This window comes from Pteropus alecto, unplaced genomic scaffold, assembly GCF_000325575.1.
Source record: "Pteropus alecto unplaced genomic scaffold, ASM32557v1 scaffold78, whole genome shotgun sequence".
NCBI classification, from domain to species: domain Eukaryota; kingdom Metazoa; phylum Chordata; class Mammalia; order Chiroptera; family Pteropodidae; genus Pteropus; species Pteropus alecto.
In genome coordinates this window covers 18,002,414-18,017,153 of record NW_006443124.1, presented here as the reverse complement: position 1 = coordinate 18,017,153, position 14,740 = coordinate 18,002,414, and the positions used below count along the sequence as shown (strand labels likewise).

At 38.4% G+C, this 14,740-nt stretch overlaps 1 protein-coding gene and 1 non-coding gene across 2 annotated transcripts; both read left to right on the top strand.

Moving 5' to 3' along the window:
- The first annotated feature begins 355 nt into the window (after nucleotides 1-355).
- Nucleotides 356-1,309, top strand: LOC102886787 (olfactory receptor 2A12). Its single transcript, XM_006923375.1, has one exon. The coding sequence runs from the start codon at nucleotides 356-358 to the stop codon at nucleotides 1,307-1,309; it is 954 nt and encodes a 317-aa protein (XP_006923437.1).
- Nucleotides 1,310-13,816: 12,507 nt separating this feature from the next.
- On the top strand, nucleotides 13,817-13,935 carry LOC112471957. The gene has a single exon (XR_003043486.1). It is a non-coding gene; the product is annotated as a 5S ribosomal RNA (ribosomal RNA).
- Nucleotides 13,936-14,740: the final 805 nt, after the last annotated feature.

The following is a 14,740-nucleotide window of genomic DNA, read 5'->3' as shown; positions in this document are numbered from 1 at the left end:
TACTTATTAATTATTACTATTAGTATTACTATTATTATTAATCTGTTGTTCCTGAGAAAGGAGCTCTTAGAAACAAGGCTAGCTTGAAAAATGTAAGACATTATCATTTCTAGAAATGTTACTTCCCGTGTTTGTAAATGAGTGCCTGCAAGTGTTGAGAATGATATAACACAGGAGTCATCAGTGATTGTTGTTATTATTTTGCTGTGACCCTTGATGTTGATCTGAGTAGTATGAGTTTGTGATAATCAACAAGGACCAACCTGATGACTGTCTTGATAGTTCACCATGATCTTATATCCTCAAGGAACATTTCTTCTCATTTTCACCTCATCAAATTAATGCTTCACTCAAAATGACTCAGGAAAATTCAAGCACAATCATCAAGTTTGTCCTTGTTGGATTTTCCAATCACCCCCAGGCTGAGATGCCCCTGTTCTTTCTCTTTTCTCTGATCTACCTGGTGAATCTCTTTGGAAACATAGTAATTATCATTTTGGTAGTAATTGATTCCTGTCTCCAAACACCCATGTATTTTTTCCTCTGCCACTTGGCTTTTCTCAATGTATTTTATACCACAACTGTGGTCCCCAAGATGCTCTGCAACCTCCTTGCTACGAAGAAAGTCATCTCTTATGAATTGTGCTTTGCCCAGACCTACATCTCCCTGTTAATGGGGGCAGCAGAGTGCACTCTTTTGGCAATCATGGCTCTGGACCGTTTCGTGGCCATTTGCTACCCTCTGCGATACCTGCTCATTATGAACTGGTCTGCATGTGTGCAGCTGGCGGTGGGGGCCTGGACTATCAGCTTCTTTGCCTCGGTGGTGCCTCTCTACTTTACCACAGTCCCCCTCTGTGGCCCTTATATTATTGACCATATTTTTTGTGAAGTACCTGTTCTTCTTCATATGAGCTGCACTGATACATCTCTGCAGGAGACCCTGATGGTGACAGGAGCCTCTGGTATTCTCTTGCTCCCGTTCCTGCTCATTACTCTGTCCTACCTACGCATACTGGTTGCTGTGATAAGGATGCATTCAGTAGAGGGTAGAAAAAAGGCTTTCTCTACCTGCAGCTCCCACCTGACTATGGTGACCATTTATTATGGGACAGGTATGTTTATGTACATGAGGCCAAAATCTCTGTATTCAGCTGAGAGTGATAAGTTGATCTCCTTGTTCTATGCAGTTATCAATCCTGCTTTGAACCCACTAATCTACAGCCTGAGGAACAAGGAGGTGAAAGGAGCCTGGAAGAGAGTCTTAGAGAGAGTGGTAGTGTCCCAAAGGCAAAGGATGCTGTCCTGAGAGGCTGGGAATTTATACCCCTCACTATACTCTCTAAGGCTAGTGACATAAATAACTTATTAGCTACAAATACATGTAAGTCTGTGTCAGAATTAGTAAATATATATCAAGTCATTCTCTGACACACTCTACTATGACCCTGCTTTACAAGACTGTTAGTAGATTATACTCTTTCATTAAATATTTCTACATATCAGAAATTTAATTCCAACAACATCTAAATTTCACTTAATGAGAAAAGTGAAATTGAAATTTTAAGGCAAATTTTCTGACTCCTTAATTTTACATAGCCTCCATATATCATTATCTTCTATAACAGTTACACACTTATTTTTTCTTTATAAAGTGAGTATCTTTCACTACTATTTATTAAATCAATGTCTACTTCAAAATTCCCATTTCACTAATAGTGTAAAATCTTTCCATTAATGTAGTAAATATAATTAAATTCAACAAATAATAATACTTCAGGTAAAAAGTCTTTATAAATTGTTATTTTCTGGATGTTTCCCAGATATTATAAAACATAATCCAGGTCTCTATCTGTAAGCTGATAAGCCTTGATATTTTTGTCAAACACCAGTATTTTCAAAATGTCACTACATTCTTATGGCCTGTGTGTTTACTCATACCTACTTTATCACATATGTATTTTACATAAACGTTGCAAACTTCAAGTCAATTATCACCTTCTCTATCAAGTCTTTTCTTAAAAACTAAACATTCTTACATTATTGTAAATTCTACCTTACTTGATACAAAATCTTAAACTTCAGCTTTTTATTACACATTTTATTTTGCTAAATTCCCACGTTTTTGAAAACCATGAAATAATTTATTTGGACCATGCATGGAACATTCATTCTCCCCAGAAACCTCATAATCTAATACAGAAGAAAGTACATGCTGACTTCTACATGTAGTGCATGGGGAAAAAACCCCAGCGAACTATAAGGCCAGCAGGAAAACCCTCTTTTTAAAGATTATTTAGGCTGAATCAGAAGAATGAAGTAAATTCATCGATTCTACATGTCAAAAAGGATCCTTTTAGATGAAGGTGAAAAGTGAAAAAAAAAATCATTGAAAATAGTTCAATATGTCTTGAGTGAACTCCACACTGTCCTAAAAGTGTATGTCTACTTTTTCTCTTTGCTCTCAATAAATAGAACAGGATTTTAGCATTTGTATTTCTCTCCCCTTAATGCCAAGTTCCTGTGTAGTCTTTATTTGTTGAATTTAATTGTATTATGTCCTACCTGATTTGATTATATTTAATTTATGATTTCCCTTGTCCTACTATTTTCTAATAAAATATTGCATTGTTTAATATAACATCTACTTTTAGTCACTCAAAATATTATGCATTTTATTTTCTATTAATATTGAGAGTGTAGAAATTTTTGAAAAATAAAAGTTCCATGATGACAGCATCCAATACCACAATGAAGAATCACTTAAACCTCATTTTCTGCATAAGTAATTTTAAAAATAGAAAAAAATATATTTATTGTAGAACAATTGAGAGGGTTACAAGGAAAGTTTTATATGTATAAAATTGTAATAAAATTTAGTTAATCAAGTCTCATCCTTGCACCCAAGACACAGAATTTTTAATGCACTTTGTTCTGTTTCTTTAAACCAATGTGTCATATAAATATTTTTTGAACCAGCTGCAGCATCTCTTTCAATTTTTATTAATCTTACAATACTAAAATGTCCTGTCTTTATGTACTTAGGGTGAGTTTCTTTCTCATTTCGATGTACTATTTGTCTGGTATTTTTTTGGATGTTGTCATTTGGTCTTTTCCTAGAAATGAATTTAATTCCACGTAACATATACATGCAACTAAACAACTGAAAACATTGAAAAACAACAAATTGATTTGTTGTTCATGTTTTCCATTTCTAAGGAAGCTCTGGGGATTTATTACTGGGGCTCTAACTTTGAAGGAGTAATTTCTTTCCTGGGAGAAACACTGATAATGAGTGAGGTTTAAGAAGAGTAAAGAAAGTTGGTTCTATTTAGGTTCAATATATGTACTAATTAAAAATGATGTCCAAGGGATTAGAATAATACCTGGAATAAATTTTCATAAGATTAATCCTGAGACCTTTTAATAGTTCTCCAAAAAACACACTCACACAAGCTCATGCATCTGCACACACATGTGCACACACAAACACACTCACACATGCTCATGCATGTGCACACACATAAGCACACACAAACACACACTATCCTAGTTCAGGAAATTAATGAACTAACACAGTCTTTACAAAGCACTGACAAAAAGAAAGGCAGAAACAAATTAGTTAAAAAATAATTACCAAATAAAACACTTATTGGCTTGTATATAAGGTAACTATATAATTTATAATCTAAGATGAACACTATTGAAAGTAAAAGGAAGCAGTATTAATAATTTACATGGACAACAGACAGAATCCAAGACTGTCTTGGTCTGAAAAACTGAGGTCATGATATTCTACATATATTCTAATTTATTTTATAACAGGATAATTATATTCAAATATATTATTATAATTATTGGTGACAAACAAAAACAGAATTTATTCATTTAAGTGCTGATTTGCAATGAGGTCAGCATCATGGATCATTGCCCTATAAGATGTTCCTCCTTTTTACCTCCCGTTCCTCTTTTTAACAACTAAAATTTGACATCCATTCACAAGCCAAAATGTCTCTTTGGAAGAAGTGAGATCTAGTGCCATGCAATTGGGCCCAGTATTCTGCCTGCCTGTGTGCCAGAGAATGGGCACAGACTGGGGAATGGCAAGAGCCTGTGAACCAGGTTCCTGCTTTCTCAGCTGCTAGCAGGGATTACACTCAGATGATAGAGCTGTTGTAGAAATCCCAGTTTTCTGAGGAGAGATTCCAGCATCTATTGGAGCACAAAGATCTGAGTTTGGATGAATTAGAAAAGCTAAGAGAAACTTTGCCAGTATCACTTCTTCCTGTGCGTGGCACAGCACAGTGGTGAACAAGCTGATGGTGAACACTAATGTGAGGGAGAAGAGGAGTTGTGGGTGAGTGCATGGCTTTCCCATGGTGTGGGACACCACTGGGAAAACAAGATTCTCTCCCTCAGCATCCAGAATACTGAGGTGAGATCTTGATGATAAGGGGAGGGAGGAGGTCAGGAAAAAGGCAGAGAAACAAAGGATTTTGGAAGGACACGGTTCCTGGTGATTGTGTTCAGGTTTCTGCAGAGAGCCCACCCATGAGCTCCTGGGAAAACTTCACACAAGGATCCCCCACCTCATGCACAGGCACACTCAAAGCCCCAAGTTCAAAACCTCTATATTCTCTACTCTGCAGCCAGCAACTTGTGCACACTCCTAAGAGTGGCAGTAAGAGTGAGCCCCAGTAGATAGTGAGTGCATGCAGAAAACAGGCCAAGGGAGGAACCATAAACATTAGCTGTAGTACCACTTTCTGAAAAACAGAACAAAACAAATGAGTATCCAGTAGCCATCCTGGTAAATTATAAGATAGAGAAAAGACATACAAACTTAAGACTCCTGTCATAAGTGGAAGGAAAAAGTATGGTGCCTCAGTGTATTCATACAACATTGGAGAAAGCCCCAGAACATAAGTAGGGCCAACAAAATGACTCTCCAACCTGAAGACAGCTAGTGAATATTGCAGGAGATGACTGCTACTTCTAATGCAAAAAACAGCAATGCAAAACTCCAAGCAATATCAAGTAAATATGACAACAATGACATCAGAAGCATAGCTGCATGAGTAGTCCCCCTGACCTCTCATCTTGCAATTACAACAAACTGAAGAGCTACAACACAATGGAGAACACCCAGCTTAACACAGAGACACATCTGAGAGATTTGTGCATCAAAATATCTGAAGATGAAAAGAATTGGTGATATTGAAGACAGAAAACTGGAAATAATGCAAATGAAAGAAGAGAGACTTGAGAGTAGAAAGAAAGAAAGAGAGAAAGGAAGAAAGGAAGAGAGAAAGAGAGAGAGAGAAAGAAAGAAAGAAAGAAGGAAAGAAGGAAGGAAGGAAGAAAGGAAGGAAGGAAGGAAGGAAGGAAGGAAGGAAGGAAGGAAGGAAGGAAGGAAGGAAGGAAGGAAGGAAGGAAGGAAGGAAGGAAGGAAGGAAGGAAGGAAGGAAGGAAGGAAGGAAGGAAGGAAGGAAGGAAGGAAGGAAGGAAGGAAGGAAGGAAGGAAGGAAGGAAGGAAGGAAGGAAGGAAGGAAGGAAGGAAGGAAGGAAGGAAGGAAGGAAGGAAGGAAGGAAGGAAGGAAGGAAGCAAGCAAGCAAGCAAAGAAAAACTGTCTTGGTGTGGGCCTCTTTGGGTTCATCTTGTTTGGGGTCTCTGCACTTCTTGACTTGTATGTGTATTTCCGTCACAGCTTAGGAAAGTTTTCTGTCATTATTTCTTCAAATAGGTTTTCAATTCCTTGCTCTCTCTCTTCTTCTTCTGCTATGCCTATGATGTGAATGTTGTTATGTCTGATGTTGTCCCAGAGGCTCCTTAAATTATCTTGATTACTTTGGATTCTTTTTTCTTGTTGCTGTTTTGATTGGGTGTTTTCTGCAACCTTGTCTTCTAATTTTCTGATTCAGTCCTCTGCTTTGTCTAATCTACTGTTGAGTCCTAATATATTCTTTATTTCAGTGATTGTATTCTTCATTTCTGACTGGCTCTTTGTTATGCTTTCTATCTCTGCTTTTGTTTACTATCTCCATTTTTATCTCTTTGTTTATATTCTCACCAAGTTCATCTACTCTTCTAAATTCATTGAGCATCTTTATAACCAGTGTTTTGAACTCTGCATCTGGTTGATTACTTGTCTCCATTTTGTTTAGTTCATTTTCTAGAGCTTTGTTCTGTTCTTTGATTTGGGATATGTTTCTTTGTCCCCCCGCCCCATTTTGGCTGCCTCCCTCTGTTTGTTTCTATGTATTAGATAGAGCTGCTAGCTCTCCCAGTCTTAGTAGAATGGCCTTACATAGTAGGTGTCCTGTGGGGCCCACTGGTGCAATCTCCCTTGTCACCTGAGCAGGGTGCTCTAGATGTGTCTCTTGCATGGGTTATGTGTGCCCTCCTATTGTAGTTGAGCCTTGGTAGCTATTTGCATGTCAATTGGAGGGACTGACCCTCAGATTGATTGGTTGTAAGGACTGGCTGTGACAACAGTTGAGGGAACTGTTGTGTAGGGGCTGACTCTATGGAGAAGGATCTGTCTCAGCAGGGCTCTTATGCCTGCCCAGTCTGCTCTTTGGGTGTGTCATCCTTGAATGCAACCCTGTGTGGCTCTCCGGCTCATACAGAAGCCAGCCTCTAGGCCAAGTTCAGCCACAGACTGTACCCTGCCCAGGGCCAACTAGCATGAGATACCAAGCAATCTACAGATGGCTGCCACCTGCACTGGGCTTGGAAGTGCCTCAAGAAATTAAGCCATGAACTGAGGATGGCTGCCACTAGTGCCGAGCTTGGGACTGCTCAGCAACAGATACAAGGCACACTGAGGCCAAATGCCATTTCTTTGGTTTTTTGAACCTTTGAGGATTTTAAGAAAGTTCTCATCACAAGCCAAGACAGGCCATTTGTATGGAAAATTCATCGAAAGTGGCTTGGGTGGGCCTACAATTTGGTTGGGTTGGGATCTGAGGGAATGACTGAGGCAGAGTGACCAGTGTCAGCCAGGTTGAAGAAGACTCAGATATGGTGGCCACCTATGTCTGCATACTGGGTTGGGGGGAAGGCTCAATGAACTGGGTTGCGGGGAAAGCTCAAAGGAACAATGGCCTCCACTAGCATTTCTGGGATAAAGCTGTCCCTTCCAGCCCTTGGCCCTGAACCCAGACAACTCAGCTCCTCCCTACATGTCCCTGGCACCTTTTGAGCCTCTGCCCGAGTGCTGGAGCTCAAAGTGAGTTCATCTGCAGGTCAGTCCATGCACTGGCCCTTTAAGATGAATGTTGTACTTCCACAGTCCTCCATCTCACTCAGCCACAATCTCTATTGGATTTCACATCCAGATTTTGTTGGGACTTCTCTTCACTGCAATGTAACCCTGGTCTGGGGAGTCTCATGCGGGGTTGGGATCCCTTGCACCTTCAGGGGGACCTCCATAGCCGAGATGCCCCTCCTGATTTTTAACCACTACACACCATGTGAGACCAGACCCCCGTATACATCTCCACCCCTCCTACCAGTCTCCACGTGGGTCCTTAGTTGTAGGACTTTTGTTCAGCTAGACCAGGCAATTTTTGATGATGGTTGTTCTGTAGTTTAGTTATAATTTTGAAGTTGTCATCTGAGGAGGCAAACACTGCATCTACCTATTCTGCCCTTGTGTCTGGAAGGCCGAATTATTTTCCTATTGTTGCATTTTAGAGTTATTTGTATATTTTGGATAACGGGCCTTTGTTAGGTGTATCTTTTGCAAATAATTTCACTCTGTGGCTTGTATTCTAATTATCTTGATCTTGACTTTTGAAGAGCAGAAGTTATAATTTTAATGAAATCAATTTTATCGATTTTTTTCATGGACTTTGCCTTTGATATTGTATATAAAATGAGATTGCCATATTCAAGGTCACCAAGATTTTTTCTCCTGTTATATTCTAGAAGTATTTATAATTTGAGATTTTATTCTACAATATTTTTTAGTTTATTCTTGTGAAGCGTATAAAGTCTTAATCTAGATTTATTTTTTTATGTAGAGTTCAGTTGTTCCAGCATCATTTGTTTGAGAGAATCTGTTTGCTCTATTGTATTGCCCTTTCTCCTTTATTAATGATCAGTTAATTATATATGTGAGGTCTATTTATGGGCATTTTTCTCTGTTCCATTGGTATATTTGTCTATTCTTTTACCAAAAACACAGTTTTAATTATTGCAGTTTTATAGTAAGACTTAAAGTCGGGTAATGTTCTCCAATTCTCTGTTTTTCAATGTCATGTTGGTTATATTGAGTCTTTTGCCCCTCCCTAGAAATTTTTGAATTTGTAAATATCCATAAAACAGTTTGCTGGGACTTTTATTGATTTGCTGAATCTAGATCAAGTTTGGAAGAAGTGACGGCTTGACAATATTGCATCTTTCTATTCATGAACATGGAATATCTCTCCATTTATTTAATTCTTTTTTTTTTTTTTTTTTTTTTTTTTTAGTTTTGTTCATCAGGCTCTTTTACTTTTCCTCCTATAGATTTTGTAGGTATTTTGTTAGATATATGAATACCTAAGTATTCATTTTTGGAGATGCAATTAAAATAGTACTGTGTTTTTTATTTCAAATTCCAATTGTTCATTATTGGTATAGAGTAAAACAATTTATGTTTGTGTGTTAACTTTGTATCCTACAACCTTGTTATAACCACTTTTAGTTTCAGCCATTTATTTTTTGTTGTTGCTGTTGTTGATTCTGGAATTTACTACATAGATAATGGTATCATCTGCAAAGAAAGAGAGTTATATTTCTTCCTTCACAATATATATACCTGTTTTATATATATTTTCTTTTCTTCTTTTATTGCATTAGCAAGGACTTCTAGTGCAATGTTGAATAGGAGTAGTGAGAGAAAAGTAGTTCATTCTTTTTTACTGCTGAGTAAATAATTTTATAGTTCCACCAAAAAATTATTCATTATATCTAGTTTTAGACTGTGACGAGTGAAGCTAAAATGAACATTGTAGCATACACCTTGAATTAAAAAAAGATACTTTCTTTTCCTCTTGGGGAAAAACATATACATATGTTTCAGCTATTGTTCTAAAAATCCTATATATATATACACACACACATATACATATATATATACACACATATACATATATATATATATACACACATATACACACATATATATATGTGTGTATATATATATACACACACACACACACACACACACACATATATATATATAAACAGAATGCCTAAATCATTGTAGGCATATATTTTTCCTTTGAGAAACTGTCAGACTGTTTCAAAGTGCTTGTCCCAGTTTACATCCCTCCCCACAGTGTTTGAGAGTGCTAGTTTCTGCACACCATCAGCAATTCTTACATTTATCATATGATTAGGTTTATGTCTACTATTTTGCAATTTGCTTTTGATTTGTCCGACTTTTTTCTTTCTTTTTTTCCCTTAATTTTGCTTTATTTTTGGATTGATTATTTTTACATATTATTTTTATTAACATTTCACTATGAAATGTTAATAAAAATAACATGTAAAAATAATATGTAAAAATGCTTTAGTGGTTGTTTATAGCATATTTCTTTAACTCATTACAGTCAAAATTCAAGGATAATGATGCTTTTTTATCTATAATATAAAAATAATTATTAAATTATTTCCATTTTTCCCCACTATTTTTGCTATTGTTCTCACCTACATAGATTTAATAAATCTGAGAATACATATTAGTTATGGTTGTAAATTATTTTTTTGAAAAGTTTAAATAACTGAAAAAACAAATTTTATTCATGAAGCAAACATTTCCAGCTGTTACAGTAGGCTGGAAGATTAAGGCCGTGGTGGGAAGGGGATGGGGAAGGAAGGAGGAGGTTTGATTAGCCGTTAGCAAAATGCCAGCACCAAACCAACCTGACCTAGATCCAGGTGGCTGGTGGGAGATCAGGATGCTCACAGGTGACCTTTGGCTGATTACTATACTATTAGCGCAACAGACTAAGGGAATCTCCACCTACTGTGTCACCATGGCATCCAGAGACAGCCGAATAAGGACAAAAATGCCACTTTCACAGTAAGGGGGTAGTCAACAAGGACCCACTTAGGGACACCTACATGCCACCTAAGCGCTGAATATTCCACCCTTTCACCTACACATAATAAATCACCAAACCCCACCTCTCCTTAGAGCAGCTGCTCTTGGGGGCCTGCTCGCTCTTGCCACATGGAGAACGTTCTACCCTTTCTAATTAATCTAGTGCCTGCTTGGCTTCCACACTGTGTCCTTGAATTCTTACCTGCAATGGACATCAAGAACATCTGTTATCACCTTTCCTCAGCTTGAACACAATCATTTACATTTTTTAGAGTGAGGTCACATGGTTTGTAACATTAATTGTTTCAGCTTTTGTACATCTGTTCACATCTTCATTTCACCTTCATTATCTAAAGGTATGTTCACTGGATACAGAATTCTAATCATTTAATTTGTTATACCTTAGTACTTTAAAGATGTTCTTACACTATATTCTTGCTTACATTGTTTTGAATAAATCCATTTTTTCTTCTGCTTTAAAAAATTAATCACACAATACAATATACATATGATGCATTATTGAGTTGTACACTTGAGACCTATTTGGTTTTATTAACCAATGTCATCCCAATAATTTTAATAAAAAATAAATAACTAATAATAAATTAATCACTTGTTTTGAGCAATTTGATTACTATTTTCCTTAGTGAAGTTATTTTTATCTTTGTTGTGTTTAAATTTTATTGAACGTTTTGGATCTGTATCTTTATAGTTTGTGCCAAATTGCAAACAAAATTCAGCCATATATCTAAACATAGTTTTTGCCTACTAAACTCTACTTCAGTAACTTCATCCAAATGCATATGAGCTTTCCGATTATGACACACAGCTCACTGGGCCTTTGCATTTTTAATGTAGGGAGGAGGAAAGAGAATTAAAAGGTTAATCAAGCCACAATCAGAGATTGCAATATACTGATCAGCCCTGCAACCAGGCCAGGAGGATACCTTCAGAACAAAGGAAGATTTCTGCTGGAATTGCCAACAGCCCATTCCCTAAACCTGTGAAGGGGAAACAGGAACCAAGACTCATTCCCTATAGCTAAAACCATGGGGAACCTATGGATTAAAGGCTAGGAACTGCCAGCAGGCCTTGCACACTACATATTCTTATCTTTTCATGCTACATACTCTTACTCTTCCTCACTGCATGCCCATAGCAAAGGAAATTGTAACTAAAGAATGACAGCTAAACCGAATTCCCTGAATACTCAGGGTCCCTCTCAGTACCTATACTCTGTTCTCTCTCTCACTCTCCCTCTCACTGTCCCTCTCACACTCTGCCTCTGAGAGGAGACCATACCCTGTGAAGTGTTACTGTTCTGCATGTTTGGGGTACCGAAACTTTGGGTGCATGGTTCTGTCAGCTGGAAAAATATACAAGGAGCTGTGGGCAGATGCGACATAGCTTTATTCAGGCATAGCAGGACACAACAAGGCACAGGCACAGTTCCAGCTCCTCCCAGCCTGCACAGGCGGGGATCTCCTTATAACAAGGTACATAATAGTGGCTTAAGGCCAGGTACTATAATCAGTCACAATCTACAGGTTGTATAGGACACTGTATCTAAGGTTACATAAGATGCTATATCTGAGGTCACTTGAGACACTGTGGCTAAAGCTGCAGGGAAACCACAGGGCTTGCTAGTGTGCTGGCTGGAAAATTGCTGCTTGGCTACTACTGCCCATGAGAAAATAATGCTCTAGCAATAAGCTTTCTGCTTCTGTACCCCTGCTTGCACAACCGACCTGTGGGTTGACAGTTAGTAAAAAGAAGAAAAACAGACTTGTGTGTTCAAACAGGATGAAGAATGGGGGTTTAGGGCTTAAAAACCCTGTACCTCTACATTTCGAGGCTGCTTGATCTGGGGTCTGCGTACCCCTGGCAGACCCAGCTGGCTGAATAAAGAGTGTGTTTCCTATAACTCACTGATTTCTGGTGATCCGTGTATCTATCGGGGGCTGGCGGCTACAATACTGGGAGAGAGCCTGACTACATTCATTTTGTCAGTCCTCTCACCCAACATTTACCCTTTTCCAATAAACTTTTCTTTTGACTCTAACATTGGCATGTGTGTTGAATTCTTTCTACACTCTCTGCCAAAGGACCCTCTTCTCTCCGTACAGGGCTTGGTCTCCCCGTCATTTGGGGAAATTTGCCCTGTCCTGTATCATTTTCTATGTACTTTTCATCTTTTGCTTTATTTTGAATTGCCCTATCTTCAAGTTCACTATTTTGTGTTAATAATCAAATGTTTACCAAAGTAAATTTAAAGATCTAATTGGCTTTATTCAATGATTTATGAATCAGACAGCATCAGATCTAATAAATAGAGAGGTGCTCCAAGAGAATGTACAAAATAGAATGTTTTCATAGGTGGAAACTATTATTGGGATAAAAAAGGGATCCATCTGCCTGAGCACATGTAAGCCAAAGAAGGGATACATGCAGGTTTTTGCAGCCAAGAAAGTAAGATTTGTTAGAGAATTGCAAGTCCCGGAGACATAGGTAGGCTATTGTTCAAAGGCCTGGCTCCTCAGGTGTCTCAGGAGTACAGACTACATAAGGAAAAATCAGTATTTAGAGAAACTAAGAGAGTTGGGGTCCCAGGTGTTGCTGTTTGGAGGACTGGAGGGGGATAAAGTAATTGATCATTGTGTTCAGTTCTGGAATCAGCCATGGCACTATTCTGTCTGGTCCCGTGGCCTGGTTCTGTGGACAAGGGCTTTGTTGTTCTGCCTTGATGGGCTTGGGGCTGAAACACATCTAAAGCTAAAAAGTTATCCTTAGTCTAAAGTCCAACAGAAATCTATCATCCTCATGATTATAGACCTGAGACCTGATTAATCTTATGTCCTAAGGCTTAATGATTAAAGGAGCAGGCAGACAGAGGATGAGGGCAAGAAAAGAATCAAGTGAATCACAATGCAATCTGGGCAAAACTAGCTTGAATCAGAGGGAAGAAACTATATTAAAGAAATGAAGTTTGTGTGTGATTACAAAACTGGGCAGAACAAGCAAGTTATTAGCAAAAGAGGGAAAAAAAAGTTGCTTCAAGCAAGGTCACCTTGTTTTTTTGGGGGGGGTTTGTTTGTTTGTTTTTTGGTGGTGGTGGGATTGCTGCAGGGGTCTTATCAGGCAGATCATCTCACCAGAGTTCATCAAAACTTTCCAGAGCAATTTGTTTAAGATTACATTTCTGATAGGGCTGACACTGTGATTAAACCTTGTTTGCTGCCCTGGGGCAAGGGACCACCTTGGACCTTTTTTTTTTCCTTAACGACTACATCCTTTTGATTATACTCGCAGCCTGAGAGATGTGATCGAAGTGTAAAGCATTTGTGCCACTCTCAGATACCACTCGGGAGTCCTCATGGCTTTTACTGAACCTCTCTTTGGTGTTCACAGGTCATGATCTGCTTAGTCCCTGTGCTTCTCACAGCCCATGGCTTCCAGTTTGCAATCTTTAAGCAGGTAATTATCTCCAGTCCTTTTTTAGTGTCTTTGTCTTAGGGAGACCATTTGATTAGTGGTCAGTGGCTGCAAACATGCATTTTAAAGCATTTGAGAGAATATAGCACAGCAGGGATATTATTATGATAATTATAAGCAGGATAATTTCCAATGTTTGAAGTACATGTTAAAGCTATTGTACCCAAGACCGAAATCAATCAAAGAAATACCTTGTTGAAGGAGCCATCTTTTTAAATCCAAGTAGAGTCTACAGCCATGCCACCCTGAACGTGTCTGATCTCATCTGATCTCGGAAGCTAAGCAGGGTTGGGCCTGGTTAGTACCTGGATGGGAGACCACCTGGGAATACCAGTTGCTGTAGACATAAAAAATAAATAAATAAAATAAAAAAATAAATCCAAGTGGCTTACACAGTGATCTTATGGGACTAAGTTCCAGCTTCCCCAGGAATATCAGTCTAAGCCTAACGGGTGATACTGGCCATGGGATAGATGCCCCTGGATCACTTAAGAGACAGTCAAGGGCTATCCTATTGTCAAGAGTTATTCTAGGAAAATAGTCTACAGATTTTTGCTGGGCAGCTAAAGCTTCAGTAGCAAAACTTGGTGTCTCCCAGAGGTAAGGAGAGGTTTCTCATCATGTTCTCATTTGTATTTACCCTTAATTAGGGAAATAGAGCCTTGCCAAAGGAAGTAATTCCTGAGTTATAGATGCCTCCTGGTAGGTCCTTTTTACCTTGATGTTATAAGTCTAGGGGACTCAACCAATAAGATATGTTATTTTGCTCAAGAAAAGTTAGAGACACAGATAACCTAAGAGGCATTGCCACATGTATGCCAGCCATCTAGGCATTCATAGGCCCAAAGAGAATGATAGCCACCACAGACAAAGACAAATCCTATTGGGGCACAAACTGTTTTCATTACAGAAGTACTGTAGATGTATTCACAGGGATTGCTGTGTTTGCCCATTCAAGCTAGGGGTCAGTCACGTTTTTAGTACAGGTGAGAGCAAAGGAAAAGAAAAGAAAAAAAATCCATGCTTAAAGTGTGAAGCCTTGATCTGTTGTCTCATGCAAAAGCAGTTTACCTTGAGGTCAGCTGCATCTATTCCTTGTCAATTTGATGTGGAGGTCTCCAGCATTTGTACAAGACCAGATGTCACATGGA

Excerpts from the sequence above, each read along its gene's own strand:
- LOC102886787 (XM_006923375.1), top strand. The coding sequence starts at position 356 with ATGACTCAGGAAAATTCAAGCACAATCATCAAGTTTGTCCTTGTTGGA.